Source organism: Denticeps clupeoides, chromosome 2 (genome assembly GCF_900700375.1).
Source record: "Denticeps clupeoides chromosome 2, fDenClu1.1, whole genome shotgun sequence".
Lineage (NCBI taxonomy): Eukaryota > Metazoa > Chordata > Actinopteri > Clupeiformes > Denticipitidae > Denticeps > Denticeps clupeoides.
The window spans coordinates 24,429,135-24,446,486 of record NC_041708.1 but is presented as its reverse complement, the minus strand read 5'-3'; the positions used below and the strand labels follow the sequence as shown (position 1 = coordinate 24,446,486).

The 17,352-nt window shown below is 43.0% G+C and overlaps 1 protein-coding gene across 4 annotated transcripts in view; it reads left to right on the top strand.

The window, feature by feature from the left end:
• Window positions 1-16,276, top strand: part of LOC114778801 (cadherin-20-like) — a 58,163-nt gene extending 41,887 nt beyond the window's left edge. For all 4 annotated transcript variants that reach the window (XM_028967171.1, XM_028967170.1, XM_028967173.1 and 1 more), the window contains 11 exons: window positions 997-1,255; window positions 5,841-6,135; window positions 6,891-7,010; window positions 8,634-8,801; window positions 9,440-9,627; window positions 9,749-10,002; window positions 10,361-10,497; window positions 11,247-11,368; window positions 11,760-11,877; window positions 11,972-12,223; window positions 14,513-16,276. In XM_028967171.1, the coding sequence (XP_028823004.1) occupies window positions 1,055-1,255; window positions 5,841-6,135; window positions 6,891-7,010; window positions 8,634-8,801; window positions 9,440-9,627; window positions 9,749-10,002; window positions 10,361-10,497; window positions 11,247-11,368; window positions 11,760-11,877; window positions 11,972-12,223; window positions 14,513-15,030 (2,373 nt within the window). In that variant the 5' untranslated portion in view covers window positions 997-1,054 and the 3' untranslated portion in view covers window positions 15,031-16,276. The remainder of the gene's footprint in view (window positions 1-996; window positions 1,256-5,840; window positions 6,136-6,890; window positions 7,011-8,633; window positions 8,802-9,439; window positions 9,628-9,748; window positions 10,003-10,360; window positions 10,498-11,246; window positions 11,369-11,759; window positions 11,878-11,971; window positions 12,224-14,512) is intronic.
• Window positions 16,277-17,352: the final 1,076 nt, after the last annotated feature.

The window sequence follows — 17,352 nt, the reverse complement described above, 5'->3', positions numbered from 1 at the left end:
TTGGGAGGCTGACCCTGGCAGGGCGGGCATTCGAGTGGAGGGGACGGAGGGGGTCAATCAGAGCTAATTTGACTTCATAATGCCAGCGGGCCGCTTGAATGGGAGAGAATGGCTGTTCTCGGGAGAGGCGTGGCACCAGCATTTTGTCAGAGGAGGCCCCTTACCCCGAGAAAGCAGAGATGAGAGGGGGAGCGCTTTGCCCGGACCCCGGCAGCAACAAAGCAGTCACGCCCCGCACTCTCAGCCGTCTTTTGTGGCCCTTTAGCGATGATGAAGTGAGTTTGTGGATTCAGATGGAGTCCCGGACCGACACAATGAGCTGCCTCTTCACATTTAGAATGGAGTCTCAGTAGCTTTCTTTGTCTCCACCTCTCCATCTCAGGCTCCATGGCAGTGACTATCACCCACCCACCCACCTTCTCTTTTTTCCCTCAAATTTGTGTGTGTGTGTGTGTGTGTGTGTGTTTTTTTTTTTTTTTTTTTTGCTACATTTTTCACTTCACCAGCTGTGATTTTAAAAGATGTTTAAATGTGGGAGACTGGGTCGCAGAGGCCAACAGATGCGACCATCCGAGAGATGAAGCGATGTTGGGAAAAAAATGCTCGCTTTTAGCCTCGGCGTCATTGATTTCATGTAAATCGTTACCTTAGATCAATGATGCTGATTAAAAATGTAAATTTTGTACTGGTGAGTGAAAAAAAGCGTCTAGTGATTCGTTTGCCTCTGCTGGGAGACGAGAACTTCAAGGGAAACTTCTTCCAAGATCAGAATATAAATTGATCTGGGCAGCAGGCAGAGGGGGTACACAGACCTCGCATCCCAGATGCCAACATCTTTTTCAAATTTCCTGAGCATGAGTCTGTGCCGGATCTTGCATAGGGTGCAAACTAGATACATGTAGATTTATACACTATATGGAATATTGGGTTGCTCTAAATATGTTAATGACTTGAATTTACTTGAATTTTTTACTTCCCTTCTTGATTCTCCCACAGGTTGATGCAGGAAAGGAGGCCAAAATTGCAGGATTACTGTTAAACCAACGTGGCAGACATGTTCAAAAGGGGGAGGAGCCAAGTGGTCTTCGCCACTTTCCTGACTCTGGCAACCCTGGTGCAAGGGCTGATGGTTAAGCAAGTTCCTCAGGAGAAGACCGTAGCCGAGCTGCTGAGGAGGGTGAAGAGGGGCTGGGTGTGGAATCAGTTCTTTGTTCTGGAGGAGTACACCGGCCTGGAGCCTCTCTACATTGGGAAAGTAAGGCGGAGCTCTCATTACTCTGAGGTCTTGAGCTGATGTGTGCCGCCTTGAGTTGACTCAAGATTCTGCTAAATGAAATTAACAAAGTTAACGAATTAATGAGGTACAGAAATAAAAATCCACCATCTGGTCCTGCTTGATTATGTGAGGTGTCATTTTCACAAAGCGGCTCCAGAGAAAATGAGGCCCTTCACGCACACAGGTTCTTATCACAGCCACCAATTAAGGCATTTGAATCCACTAGCGAAGACTCTTGAGTTCCTGAAATCAAAGTAAATTTAGAGCTGCAACCGAAACATATCGATACAATTGGCTACGCAAAAAAAAAAAAAAAACACTCACACAACATAATACGGTCAGCTGAAATAACTACGTGAAGGTTCCTCATACCACGTTGCTTCAGAGTCCTGCAGGAGCTAATCAGCACCACCAGCTCAGCCAGGAGGAGGAGCTAATTAGAGAAATCGGCCCTGCTGCGTGGCCGAAAACGTCGATGCGACTTCGTATCGACGAGAGAGCGGGTTTTACTCCTGGGTCTCGTAAATGTGCTTGTTTGTACAGAAGATGAATAAACACTCACAGCCTCCGGCCACCCCCAAAAGCTTGGGGTCTCCTTTAATAAGAATGATTGGATAGGAGCTTTAAATTAAGAAAATTTGAACGTTTGCTCAGTGTCAATTAACGCAGCCAATTAACATTTGCAGCTTCCTTTTTTAAGCATGATTGATCGCTTAGAAACATTTATGGTTTATCAAAAGCCACTCTGCCAAAAATTACAGAAAATTTGGTTTTCTCCAACTCCAACAGGGGGCTCATTTTCCCCGTTAAACTGTATTTCCAACAATTTATTGCCGTTTACCACTGTCCTTTGTCTCTGTACACTTCTTATTCCCCCAAGATCTTTCTTTTCCCCCTCTCTTCCTCCTATAGAGTAATCCCTCTGTGTAATTACCATGAGAGCCTGTGAAGACAGGCGGTATTGTGAGATGTGACATGCTGTGGTGAAAGAGCCTGCCTTCCCTTCTCCCGATCATCTCGCTGTCTTTCCCTCTCCGTGCTACCCATCTCTCCTGTTTGGGGGCTCGGCGTTCAAACGCACACACAGGCAGCAGTCCTGGCCTACAGATCACTGCCTCAGTGCTGATGGGAGGAGCAGTAATTGAAAGTCGGAGCGTCCCGCCCTCCCTTTATTCCGCGACCCGCTGCTTTAACTTGTCCTTATCCTCCTCTCCACTCCTCCTGCACGCTTATCTGGGTCGTGACGCTTCTCTGAGACCCTGATCTCGCCGGTCTGCTGACGCTCAGGAGAGAAGTTGGGAATGACAGAGAAGGAGATTAGCTGGAGGAGAGTGCAGTGGAACCAGCGATGAGAAAGATTGGGGGAGAACAGGGAGACAGAGAGGTAAAGCTATGGAAGTATGGGTTGAACTGTGATAAAGTAATGAACGGCGTTCACTTTATGAAGTCCTTCAAACTGACCAATCCACCGTGCAATTGAATAAGATATTCTAACTTTACTCTAATAATCCTGTAAAAAATAGCAAAAGAAAATTTGACCTCTCAGATATTGTTTTAGTAGGCCTCTGGTGTAGGAATTAAAGATTTTTTATTATAGTCTACTTATCATACTAAAAGGGACACATGCATCCCCCCCAGAGCACTAACAGGTTCACCTTCAAGACCATTCACACCTGTCCCTAAACAATGCAACAGGCTACCACTCTAACCCAACGTTGTAGAATTACAACATAGACATAATAAGCTCTAAATCAAATTTGATCAATGTTTTCTAAAATAACTAAATATGTATATGTTCTAGACATTGTAATAAACACACAAAAAATATTTTAGAGATTTTACTTACTTAATTCTTGACAAATCCAGGCATGCAAAAACAGGAGATCAGCTCAATGCGAAGTTTGCAAGTAGAATAAGTTCACGGCAAGATGACCAGACCTATAAACACTTTTTCCATCCAATAGCATCATGAGTACAAACAATAGGACCCATTAAATATATAAATGTGGTTTTGAGAAAAAAAAATTTGAGCCACCTTTTGCTTTGAATTGCAGCACACATTCTCTGTTCCTCAAGTTGTTCAGGATTGGGCTCTATTCGGTAGGGTGCCAACACTCTTTGAGTATTTGGTACTAAGAAGTTATTATTGATAAAATACAGCTCTAAATCATTTAAGTCACTTTTAGATCTTCTGAGATGACTTTGCTTCAAAGCTACTTTCAAATGGTTTCTCAGCCTGAAACAGTCACCCAGATCACTGTATTCTGAAGTTCTTGGCTCCAAAGCCAAATTGGCTTCTTTCAAGACGTGTCATCTCTCATACTGAAAGGCTTTTTCAGTTCATGCCCTTCATTACATTTGAAATACAGAGCAAGGAGAGCACTTTGTGATGAAATTTACAAGAAGCACCTAAATCCATGCTAAGCAGTCAGGCTTCCCATTGTAGCTCCAGACAGAAGGCTAACAGGCTCCGTAGCCACTCCCATTCAGTCCTAATCAATTTCTGACAAATACATTCACACACAATGGCCCCGGGATAATCCTTAGGCATGATCCTTGCAAAACAGCACCAGATTTTAATGAGAGAATGACCCCAAGAAGGACATGGAGAGATGTTGGATGAGTTGGTTCCAGCAAAGCACAGTTTTTCTGTGAAGTGAGATGAATGTGAGATATCTGAGCACTAAAAAGTGCTGAATCTTTAGGCACCATCCTTTCTAGATGTACTTGCGGTCCACGAGATCTCCCTATAATGCAATGTTTGCAGTTTGTTTAGGTCTAAACTAACATGGAGCAAGAATAAGCAAAGTTTTTGCTGTTTTTTTGGGGGGAAGTTCATTATTATTCATTTGCAGATATCGTTTCTCATTGAAGTCTGGAGTTGTTCATGTATTTTTCCACCTTCTTGTTTCACAAAGATACCATTTATTATTACTGAAAGTTAAAGTGTGAATGTGAGAGGTATACAATTTTCTTTTATGAATTCCTGAATTCCTGAGACTTACATGATAGCTACACTATGCACTATTTTTCTTTCAGGCCTATTGTAGAAAACACCTTTTCAAAAACCTGAAATAATTACCAACACACAATTAACAATCCCACAATTCAGACCATAATTAGAAATTAGGACAAAACGAGTTGATGTCTCATTGTGCCTCTGAATAGTCCATTCATAACAAAAACGAGTTGTCTGATCAGATTCTATCGTGCGCAATTAGCAATCAGCCTCCCATCACTGAAAACGGCCTATCAAATAATCACACAGCTAAGTAGTCTCACACGGCGCGTTCAGAAAATTATTCAAATGTGTGTGCACTTAGAGTGCAGGTTGACTGATTGTTGTGTGATGGTATGTTTTATATGTGTTTTTTTTTGTGTGTGTGCGTGTGAAATAAATTTGTCAGTCACACTCCACACTACGTCAAATTTGATGAACAGCACTAGAGGAAGCATTAGCATCGGAACCTCAGGGGGAAATCATCAATCACCATGGCGACAGGTGGAAATGCTTTAGCTCATGGCTAACAGGCTAACACAGCCAGACCTGATGGATCTAACCCTTCAGGCTCTGGTTTCTGAGTAAAGGGCTCCACACGCCAACGTGCCCTTTGTGAAGGGCACAGAAGGCAAAAAAAAATCTGCTCTGGACCTTTCGGACCTTTTAGCAGACCTCCAAAGTGCCTGACGGAGCCAGAAATTGATGGAGACTGGCATACATCTACACAACATATGGAACATCAACATGAAGCAACAGAAGCCTCAATATAGATCTGGACAGCATTACCAAACCTAACCTACCCTGGCAAGAGAACCCTAAAATACCTAAAATAACACACATTCGAGTCTAAAGTGACAAGAGTGGCAGAAAATATAATAAATAATAAAATGTTGTAAAATAAAATGTAAAATCCTTCATGTTGCCAGCATGATGCATTGGCTCAAATATACTTTTTTTCATATATAATAAAAATGATTGTTACTCATTCACAGCATTTATCAGACACCCTTTTCCAGATCGACTTCCAATCATTAGCTACAGGGACAGTCCCCCTCAGGGACACAATGGTAGTAAGTGGGATTTGAACCTGGGTCTTTTGGTTCATAGGCGAGTGTGTTACCCACTAGGCTACTACCACTACTACTACTACTGATATTTAGTTCTTATTTAGACCTTAAATGTAAGATGATTCCACTTCTTATGCATATTGAGAAGAAAGTTTTTACAATACTGTATTAATACCTTGACATGCCGTTGTCTATTGTACTTTACTGTTTGCATGGTGACTGATAGAAATGCTTTATTGTGGAGTAATTTATATTAATTTCTGGAGTATTCTTACTGATCTGCAAATCTTGCACGATCTCATTATCCATTACAGGGGTAACAGTTCTTGAGAGAATTTGAAGTGCTGTGCTTCACTTTTTCCTGCATGCTGGTTCTAAAGTTATTGGTTAATTATGTCTTCAGAATAGAGAGCTGTTGCCTGGAAACCAAGCGTACACATATATCAAAACTCAACCAATAAGCCTCCCGAAATATGACCTCAGCCTTCATTCGCAGCTCCACTCTGACATGGACCAGGGCGACGGCAACATTCGCTACATCCTGTCGGGCGAAGGGGCCAACTCCACGTTCACCATCGACGACAGCACCGGGGACATCCACGCTATACAGAGGCTGGACCGCGAGGTGAAGTCCCAGTATGTGCTGCGGGCACAGGCGCGCCACCGTGTCACCGGCCGGCCTCTGGAGCCCGAGTCAGAGTTCATCGTCAAGATCCAGGACATCAACGACAACGAACCCAAGTTCCTGGATGGACCCTACCAGGCCTCTGTACCTGAGATGTCACCCATAGGTATGAATATAAAACATAGCATAGACAATATTTTTCAAACACGTTAAATCTCTGCGAGGTGTCTACGCACAGAAGCGCGTGCAGTTTTTGTATCACTCAGCAAACACACAGTGTTTTGCATTTCTCCACTTCCTTTGCACTTTGATTCTCCCCCCTTTTCATCCCTCGTCTCCCTTGAGCACTGAGCTGTCTCCCTTGCTCACCTGAATCCTCTTGTTTTTTCGCCCTGTCTTATTTCCATATGGTTGTATGGAATGTAGTCTAATGTGCGAAGCACAGCATGCAAAGAACTTCTGAAAGTTGTGAAAGTTGCCACATTGGCAAATATTTATTGAGACAAAACTTCATGTATAATAAGACCAAATCCATATGCTTAAATGGTATTATATTTCAATTACAATTTTTTTTCTGACTGGCCTTGAAGTGATGGTTTCAGTGTATTTAGCCTGATTACTTAAATAACAGGGACTCTCAGGGTCTGAAGACATTCGTATTATTCTGTTTTATTGCAGAACAAACCCCACTTACTACCAGAGTGTCCCAGAGCCAAACCCTGAGTGTTTTCAGGGGGTGCTGAGATTTCTGAGATTGTTTTTTTTCTTAAAGCTGCATATAATATCATAGCCAGTAAAAGGCATAGGTGAAAGGTTCAATTGTCAAGCACAGGATCCTAAAGGAGCAACATTGATATAACAGTTAAAAACAGGGAACTTAAGTAACAGCGTATTACAGCGTATTGTCATTCTTCCTCTCAGGAACCTCTGTAATCCATCTGACTGCCACCGATGCTGATGACCCAACATATGGAAACAGCGCTCGGGTGGTATACAGTATCCTTGAAGGTCAGCCCTACTTCTCGGTGGAGCCCAAAACAGGTGTGTAAACTCTCTGGATGTTTTTGGATGTTTGTGCATTTAATGGGCTGACCTTTAGAATAGTAGTTTAGCATATCCCAATGCACAAGGGTTGTTGTCAAGAGTTGCTAATCATATGCAGATGAGTACATGCAGACGTATTAAAAGATGGTGCGCTTACGTGCTGCTGGGAAATCAGCCTTCGATTTCTCAGGTTCAATCTCCCTCTAGTGCTGAAAAACATGAAATGCACAATAATAAGAAAAGTTAACCGCATCCTTTAAGACCACTGAAAAAACCTACACATGTAACAAACATGTGGCTGGAAAGGCTGGAATAGGCCTACAAGATAATGATTTTGGAACAATTGGTGTAATGGAGTATAATGTCATCGACTAGGACAGCATGCCCTGTATTGGATCATTAAGACCATTCCTCAAAGAGTTAATTAGCTAATGGACAACAGCAATGTCATGATAGTACTTTCAGACCAAGTATTAAAATGAATAAATGACCAAGACCACGTATTAAAATTAAATCTAAATCTGTATAATAGCTAGAATAACTTGAATGCTCTAATATAAGAAAATACTTTGCTCAATAAAAATGAGCAAGATGAACGATTGGTCTTGTTTACATGGATGCATATTGCCCCTCATTCCTATTGTAAGACCAGCAATGGTTCAGGGACATCCGTGAGTTCAAGTTTAATCAATAATTGGTCAATAAAGCTCGGAGAAGTGGCCAGTCCAACCTGGTGACCCCACCCTGATATGGCCACATCACCTTAACACAGATCAATCGCCATTAAACCCACATTCTGCCTGAAATACTGCTGGCCCGCAGAATGTGTAGAAGAATGAGGAATCTACAGTTACAGAAGCTCTCAGATTGAGATTTTGGCAAATTTTTGGGGTGAGAAGTAATCAACACTGTAATCTTGCCACGTCTTCAGCGTCTAAAGTTGTTTAATTGCAGAGTCTGAAAGGTCGACAGATTTTTGTAGATTCATGAGGAGTGTGCACATGATTTCTAAGGATATTGTTATCTGTAAATAGAGGATACCCTGGATTCAGCTCAAATCCTGGTCTCTCTCTGTTTGCGATAGAGGTGTGTTTTCCTCCCACTGTCAAAAGATGCACAAGTTAGATGTCCAATTTGTGGTCTGTGTGTTTTCATCCTGTGATGCACTTGACACCTTCTCGAGATGTTGCTTATGCCTTCTGCATGAGGTTCCCGCGACAAAAACAGAAGGACAGGGTGATGAGACAGTTATGGGGGTTACAGTGGAGTATCCATATGTACTATTGGCCAAGAAAAAAGTCCTTATGGTCTCGGTTTTTAGTAGACAATCTTTACTGATCTAGTTCCACTTCCCTCTCCTCCCTGTCACTTTCCAAATGTATTCAATTATGCTCAGTCATGGGCATGGATTTCTATCCCCAATTTGTCCACTGAATTTGAGCTAATCTCCGGAGTGGAGAAGATTTGACCTAAATTGATTCATAGCCAACTGCTCTCTTTTTCCAATGGGACACTCTTTGTGGGCTGCGTTATCAGTTCATTTAATGTCATCCTGGTCCTAATCGCTGTCCCTCTCTCTCTCTCTCTCTCTCTCTCTCTCTCTCTCTCTCTCTGGCTCAGGCATCGTTCGTGTGTCACTGGCCGACATGGACCGAGAGGTGCGAGAGGAGTATCAGGTGGTGATCCAGGCCAAAGACATGGGAGGCCAAATGGGAGGTCTGGCTGGGACCACCACAGTCAACATAACTCTCAGTGACGTCAACGACAACCCTCCCAAATTTGCCCAGAGTTAGTATCAGATTTTTTTGCTGTTTGTTTCTACTCTTCTTCTTGTGTTCTCCATTGCCCTTTTCCCTATAAAAAGCAGTGTATTTAAACTAATCTGATGTTACCTGGACATACAGAGGCATGGCACAATAGATGTTACAAGAATGAATGAACCGTTTCTAATTTAACACAGATAGATTATTATTAAGGAGAGAGAAAGGCCCAAACAACACCGTAACCATGAAGAGAACGTCTTTTGTACTTGGCATTTCATGGACCTGGAATGTCCCATCTTACACTATGAATTTCAATGTGTCTTCCTGATTAACCTTGTTTCTCCACTTCTCATTACCAACACTCTGAGCTGACTGGTGACCCCTTCTGTGTATGACCGGTGGTCTCGCTCTGAGCACCCCTCATTATTCCCATTATTCCTGGGACGCAAAGCCACCAGTCCACACCCTTCCCAATTATCCATGGTCAGACAGGCCTCAGGCTTGATGGGAAGACCAAATGACAGTAACATATCATGGACTACAATAGATGACCTGTAAAGTAACATAACTCAGAGGCAATTGTAATTAATGTCCTTAAAATTGTCTCAAACCTCAGCCTAATCATGACCTGTGTTAAGCACCAATTGTCTTTTCCTGTCTTAGAACTCTATCAGATGAGTGTTCCGGAATCGGCACCAGTGGGCTCAGTCGTGGGTCGGATTCGAGCAAAGGACCGCGACGAGGGCGCCAATGCTGAGATGACCTACAGGATCATCGATGGGGATGGCCGTGACACCTTTGACATCACCACTGACCCCACCAACCTTTTTGGCATCATCACTATCAAAAAGGTGCCCAGGAATTTCTTTTGTGTCAGATATGCTGGCAAATCCAGTGCGATTTTATACGGTCGTACAGGAAGTGGATGAAAATGTGTATTCTGAGCAGGTATGTGCCTTTTGTGTCCTGCAGACTCTGGACTTTGAAAGCAAGCGCAGCTACACCCTGAAGGTGGAGGGCTCAAACAGACACCTGGACCCTCGCTACCTGAACAAAGGGCCCTTCAGCGACATCACAATCGTGCATGTGAGCGTTGAAGATGTGGACGAGGCGCCGGAATTTAGTGCTCCGTTCTACTATGCCGAAATTCCGGAAGACGTAGAGATAGGGACAATCTTCAAAACTGTCTCCGCCAGGGACCCTGATGCAGCCAACAACTCAATCAGGTCAGCAGTAGGACAATTGAAATTTAACCATAATTCAGTTAACGCATTAATAATTATTTTTATTTATTTATCTGTGCATTGATCTATTGATCTATGCCTGCATATATTTATTACTTAAAAAAAAAAACATCCAGATTACATGCGCAGGAGATATAAGAAATAACATTAATATTAATCTTATGAAGAAATTGCATTTTACATCATATGACTGACTCTTCAGTCATATGGCACATAAATGAAATGGCACATAAATGGAATACTGACAGGACAGAGCATTTTGCTCTGCTTCCCTTGGCTGATTGCAGTTGATGTGGCGCAGACAGCAGGTAGCTGATTGGCCTTTGCTTTGGCTCATCAGGTACTCAATAGAGAGGACGAGTGACCCTGGGAAATATTTCTACATGGACATCACCTCTGGGGCGCTGATGACGGTTCTGCCTCTGGACAGAGAGGAAATCGCCTGGCACAACATCACTATCCTTGCCATGGAGATGAGTGCGTGAAAGTACACACTGGCATGCACACAAACATAAGTGGACATGTCCCCCCATTTTACATGTACATTTACATTTACAGCATTTATCAGATGCCCTTATCCAGAGCGACTTACAATCAGTAGTTACAGGGACAGTCCCCCTGGAGACTCTCAGGGTTGCTCAGGGACACACTGATAGTAAGTGGGATTTGAACCTGGGTCTTCTGGTTCATAGGCGACTGTGTTACCCACTAGGCTACTAACACCCTATTTATTTACACGTTAATGCATTACACATTCCCCATTACACATAAATAATTACTACAAAAAATTATCTCATGGTATGGAGACTTTAATAGAAATAGTTGTGTCTACCTAGTTCCTCAACTCAACAAAGTTCTCGCTCTAGCAGCATCAGTAAACCGCTTTGCTGATTTGGCCAAGGCAGCAGCAGCATACTAATTCTATTTACCCTGTCAGTCACGCAGCTGATTAAGGTGTGCAAATAGCGGTCGGTAATGAAGCACAAAAGGAATTACATATTTTCCTCTAAGCCTTTCCATTCCGCCAACCTCCTCCCCCGCCACGCTCTGAATTTCAGACACAATCACAGCCGAAACAGATCGCAAAAGTACCTCAGCTGGCTACAAGAAGACAGCCGAATGAGAAACCTATCCAATGGGGCCTCACATGCTTGTGTGTGTGTGTGTGTGTGTGTGTGTGTGTGTGTGTGTGTGTGTGTGTGTGCGTTTCTGTGTGTTTTTCACAGATAATCCCAACATGATCGGAAGTGTGTCAGTTGCTGTGAAGGTCATAGACATCAATGATAACCCGCCATCCTTGACGCAGTACTATGAGGCATTTGTGTGCGAGAATGCCAAAGCTGGACAGGTAAAACATACATAACTCACACACACAATGTATGTTGTCACATAAAGTATATTGTTCAGTATCTACAATATTGCATAATCAAAAGATTGGTGTTGTTATTAAAACTGGGATGTAATGGAATACACATAAGTCACATATGATAATAGTCATGTTCACATTTTGATGCAGAAAAAAAGTCACTGTATTCTAAAAGTATTCAGAATATTATACATTTTTATGTACTGAATACCTGGTTACACCATGGGTATGACAGTGTAGCAATCTGTGCATAGCAATAGTCATACTGGTTATGACGTAATGGTTACAATGTAGACGTTTCTAATGAAGTGAACAAGACTCTATACATTTTTTGCTTGCTTCACGATTATAACATGATTATGTAATTTGTCAGCTGATTCAGACAGTAACTGCGACAGACCCAGATGAGCCAACAGGAGGCCAGCATTTCTACTACAGCCTGGCTCCAGAGGCAGCAAGCAACCCCAACTTCACCCTCCGAGACAATCAAGGTGTGACAATTTAAAAAAAGTACTCCTAAAACTGGCCATGTGCACTTATTTTTGCTCATACCGAAGACTTTGGGTGTCCATCGATGTTCTTCAGACAACTCGGCATGGATCCTGACACGCCGCGGGGGCTGGTCGCAGCGGGAGCAGAGCGTGTACCACCTGCCCATCCTGGTGACAGACGGAGAGCCGCCCGTGCAGACGGCCACCAGCACGCTGACGGTGCGCGTGTGCAGCTGCGACGCTGACGGCAACGTGCTCTCGTGCAGCGCCGAGGCGTACACGCTCCCCGCCAGCCTGAGTCGGGGGGCGCTCATCGCCATCCTCGCCTGCATCTTTGTCCTGCTTGGTAAGAGGCCAGAGGCTTGAAAATGCACACACACACACAGTCTCACACACACACATGCTTATCTCTCTACCCGGATCTTAAGAACATGTCCTCTGGCTCTTGTGGCTCTGAATGTGAATGGGACAGGAGCCAAAGCCCGTCTAGTTTAAGAGGCCTGCTGGCATGGATCTCGGTATCAATGGCACACCACAGTCACAGTGAATATTCATCAGCTGCGGTCTGGCTGTTTAGCAGGTCCGGTTTCCCCTTCAGCGTCAAACTCTCACCGTGGAACTGGGGGCGTATGGATCTGAGCTCTGAAAGGGCCTGTTTTTCATGACTTTTTGGGAAAGTGCGGTGTGTGGCTGGACTGCTTGGTGGTTTTCATAGTAACAGCTAGACATGGGTTTGGATTTTTCTATGCAAATTTAGGATCATTCTGTACATGTCAGTTTCCATAGAATTTTTAGTTTGATTTAAATTATACGCTTAGTCCTGTTACCCAGGGACCTGCATGGCTGAAGGAGGATACGAGGCACCACAGGGCGCACACACACTCACTCTCACTGTTACGAGCATTTTTTACTGTTACGAGCAAGTATTTTATTAACAAAATATCACTAACACTATATATCACTAATAGACTTTGCCAGTCAACAAGCAACACCCTCTGTGAGAAGCCAGACCCCCAAACAAACCACACCCCCAAAAGAGACCGCACCCTTAGGAAACTACTATGTCGAACAGACCATGCATGTTGAAAAAAAAATCCCTACAAAAAGCCCTCAGACCATGTCCATGGACCAAAAGACCATGTCCATGGACCAACCCATTATGCACTTCACTTTTCTAGTTCATCTTACATTTACATTTACAGCATTTATCAGACGCCCTTATCCAGAGCGACTTACAATGAGTAGTTACAGGAACAGTCCCCCTGGAGCAACTTAGGGTTAAGTGTCTTGCTCAGGGACACAATGGTAGTAAGTGGGATTCGAACCCGGGTCTTCATAGGCGAGTGTGTTACCCACTGGGCTACTTGAAGCTCTGACAAAATTAATATTGTCAAGGCTGAGGCTCGAGATTGCATGCATTTTACAGAGGAAAAGAAGGGGGAAATGTCAGATCAGCTTGGCATTATGTTTGTTAGCTTTACTCACCTCGACAACGCATCAGAGCTTAAGATCTATTTACAGGAGGAGATACAAGATCTATTTGTGTTTTCCGACCGTGTGGTACTAACTAGACCATTTTAGCACATCAGTCCTCCTTTTTAAGACCATTATATGCTATTTGGAAGTTTCAGTTTGCACAAAAGATGCCTGTTGACCATGTTTTTTAGGCCATAGACTGTGTTCCAGCAGAAAAGAACAATGGCAACTGTATCAGAAGGCATGTTGTTCTCTGCACAATTAATCACAATTATCATTTTTCGATGTAGCTTATAAGCCCCAAAATTTTTTCTGGAAAAATATCAACATGACTTCCTGACTGTGCCAAACATTGTTGTTGGTGAATGGTGTTGATGACGTCATTTCCGTGAATGCATGCTCTCCTCCTCTTCCTGCCTCTCTCCTCCTCATTGGCATTTAAAGCTACAGACATGGAAAGGCGTGTCCTGAGGAAATCTCATTGTGGGGAATAGCTAAAAAAATTCTAATCATGGGACTTTTAAATGCAAGTTCATGATTATAAGGCATATTATCAGGATGCCGGCTAGCACCAAGCATGCAGTTGACATAAGAATCCATTTCTTGACAAGTCCGTTTCTTTTATATTGCAACTGATGACTTTGAAAGCCCGAGACACTACAAATGAAACAAAGTTTTAGAGCCCAGTACAAATGAATGTTTTAATTTATTGTCGAAATTTGTGATGGTGATTCTCAGTGGATGAGAGATGTTGTGTACTTTTTATCAAATATGCACTTAAAGGGTCTCTTCACACCTTTAATAAGATCTGGAGGCCCTTTTTCAACAACTATGACTCCTTATAAGAACCCCTTAATCAGCCATAACATAAGCATCATAAATATTCCATAGTGGCAGTGAGGTTTTTTTTTTTATTCACTTTGTTTTATTTTTATTGCATTTTTTGTTCCTACGTTTAACTTGTATTTGCTGTATCACTGTATTATATCATTTGTTTCCCTCTGTGGTTACAAAATGCTTAATGTTTAGATTACCTGTGTATTACAGTAACTGTGCAGATCAGCTAAATTGTGCATTTTGTTTCATTTATCCCTCCAAATAAGCCAAATTGACAATTGGCTGCATTCAGAGTAACAGTAGATTTTTTTTCCATTTGCAGTGATGATCCTGCTCATGCTGTCTCTGCGAAGCCACCGCAAGAAACCCTGCCTGACAGACGAGGAGGAGAACGTGCACGAGAACATTGTCCGTTACGACGACGAAGGTGGTGGAGAAGAGGACACCGAGGCCTTCGACATCGCCGCCATGTGGAACCCAAGGGAGGCGCAGCTGGGGAAGCTCCGGCAGGACATGATGCCAGAGATCGAGAGCCTGTCTCGCTACGTCCCGCAGGTCTGCATCTCCGGGGGCATTATGGCGACCGGCGACGGCAACGTCCACAGCTACGTCCTCTCCAAGCTCTACGAAGCCGACCTGGACCCGTGCGCTCCGCCTTACGACTCTCTGCAGACGTACGCTTATGAGGGCGAGGGCTCTGTGGCAGAGTCCCTCAGCTCGCTGCAGTCGGCCGCATCGCACAATGACCACGACTACGACTACCTGAACGACTGGGGGCCGCGCTTTCGGAAGCTGGCCGAGATGTATGGGGTGATCGAGGCGAACAACTCCCTGTGGTAGCGCTGCGCCTCTGACTTTAGCAGAACTAGCACTAATCACGGGTGTGAGAGGGCGGTGAGAGGAAAGGAGAAATGGGGGTGCGAGCCTCCCGAGTGGTGAGGCCTCACCTCCGACCACACCAGCCACGGCGCAGGTGCGACAGACACCGTATTCCTGGAGGAGGTGGAGCGAAAATGGGAAGGCTGGGACTTCGGAGGGCCTCCTCTGTCTGACAGCGGCGAGAAGCCTCGAAAAAGCGCAGTGAAGCACATTTTTCTCTGTGGCTGCAGCCAGCAGTGGTTTGGATCAAAGATACGCCGCTAACCCTGAGAAGGCCTTAAAAAAAAAAAGGCCTGAGGTACACTGACGTTTTCAATCATCCGCTGAAAACGTGGTGTGAACATACGGTGTCGTCTGTAATGTGTTGCTTTTTTTTTGTTACAAAATGCTCTTTTCTTTTTTCTGTTAAAACACGATGGTAGAATCAATAGTGTAATTTATTTTATAATATTTTTTCTTCTATTTGATTTTATAAGATTTATCGTAGCTCATAGTAATGTTGTTAATATATTTTAGTAATTTATGTACTTTGTTTGCTCTCATTTGCTCTCCTTTTTTCCCATTTTAAGAAATTATTTAAAATAAAGAAATGGTTGAAAGAAAGCACTGGATCTGGTACCCCCACCATACATTTTATATTTATATATTTTAATGTCTTTCTTTCTTTATTTTTTCTTTTTTTATGTTCAAAATGTGTTATAGTGATATATTTGTTGATGGCAAAAAGGTGCGTTCCCTATATGAACTTTATTTCTACAGAATTGTTTACATATTGCAGATCTTGTACGTTTTTGAAAATGTCAAAGTACTGCAAATATTTGGAGAGCATTTGCTTAGTGTGCAGGATCATGTAGACACCCCCAACACTCCTGGTACAGGCCAGAATCTAGACACTTGACATTTCACTGCCAGAGCTAATCGGAAGAGGCTGAAACCAGGGATCCAGAGACGGCAGAATCTAACCATGGAGGCAGTAACCCGTTCACAGTTAAAAACCCGAGCCTCTAACAACACAGCGTGCATCTTTAATAAAGCTTCCTGTCTGCGTGTTATTCCGCTTTGTTCCCTCTTCGTAATGTGGCTATAATCGCAGGACAATGATAATCTTAATCTACAGAAAGTGCCAAATTATTATTTTTTTTTCTTTAACAAAAAGCCAAATACTGAGAAAAGTGCTGGCAGCAGAGGGTGGAGTGGGCTGATCGTGCAGGACATTTTTTTACTTGAAATCAGTTGTGCTATTTGAATGTACATATGTTGTTTTTTGTATACTTGGTAATAAAAGGAAAGAAAGATACAACATGGTTGAAAATGGTCTTTGTTATAACTGTGTGCTAAACTTATGGCAGAGTCTTTTTTTTCTCACGCGTACTGACCAGTGGCACGAAAATGATTGAAATGATTGAAAAAGGTTGACTTTGTTATCTGAAAAAATTGAGAAACTTTCTCAAAACACTGTTGTAGGATCTCTGAATGAAAACCTGTCTAGTAAACTAGTTATTACTTAAAGGGTTCTTTTAATACACAGTACAGGCCAAAAGTTTGGACACACCATCTCATACAACCTATTTTCTTTATTTTCATGACCATTTATGTTGGTAGATTCTCACTAAAGGAATCAAAACTATGAATGAACACATGTGGAGTTATGTACTTAACAAAAAGTGGTGACCTGGCCTCCACAGTCACCGGACCTGAACCCAGTCGAGATGGTTTGAGGTGAGCTGGACCGCAGAGTGAAGGCAAAGAGGCCAACAAGTGCTAAACACCTCTGGGAACTCCTTCAAGACTGTTGGAAAAGCATTTCAGGTGACGACCACTTGAAGCTCATCGAGAGAATTCCAAGAGTGTGCAAAGCAGTAACCAGAGCAAATGGTGGCTATTTTGAAGAAACTAGAATATAAAACATGTTTTCAGTTATTTCACCTTTTTTTGTTAAGTACATAACTCCACATGTGTTCATTCATAGTTTTGATGCCTTCAGTGAGAATCATGAAAATAAAGAAAGCACACTGAATGAGAGGGTGTGTCCAAACGTTTAGTCTGTACTAAATATTTTTTTAGTGGTTCAAATAGGCAGAAATTTTTCCATCATCTCCCTGAGTCGGCACCCTGGTAGGAGCAGGGTGATCAGATACAAAGACAGGTGAAAAGTCAGGAATTAGGAGGCCATATGTCCTCACAGCAGAAGCTGGTGCAGGGATCACGGCTACTCATCCGACTATTTTATTTCCAGGCAGAAGAAAGCAGATTCAGTTGTAAGACTGTTCAACAGAGATGCAC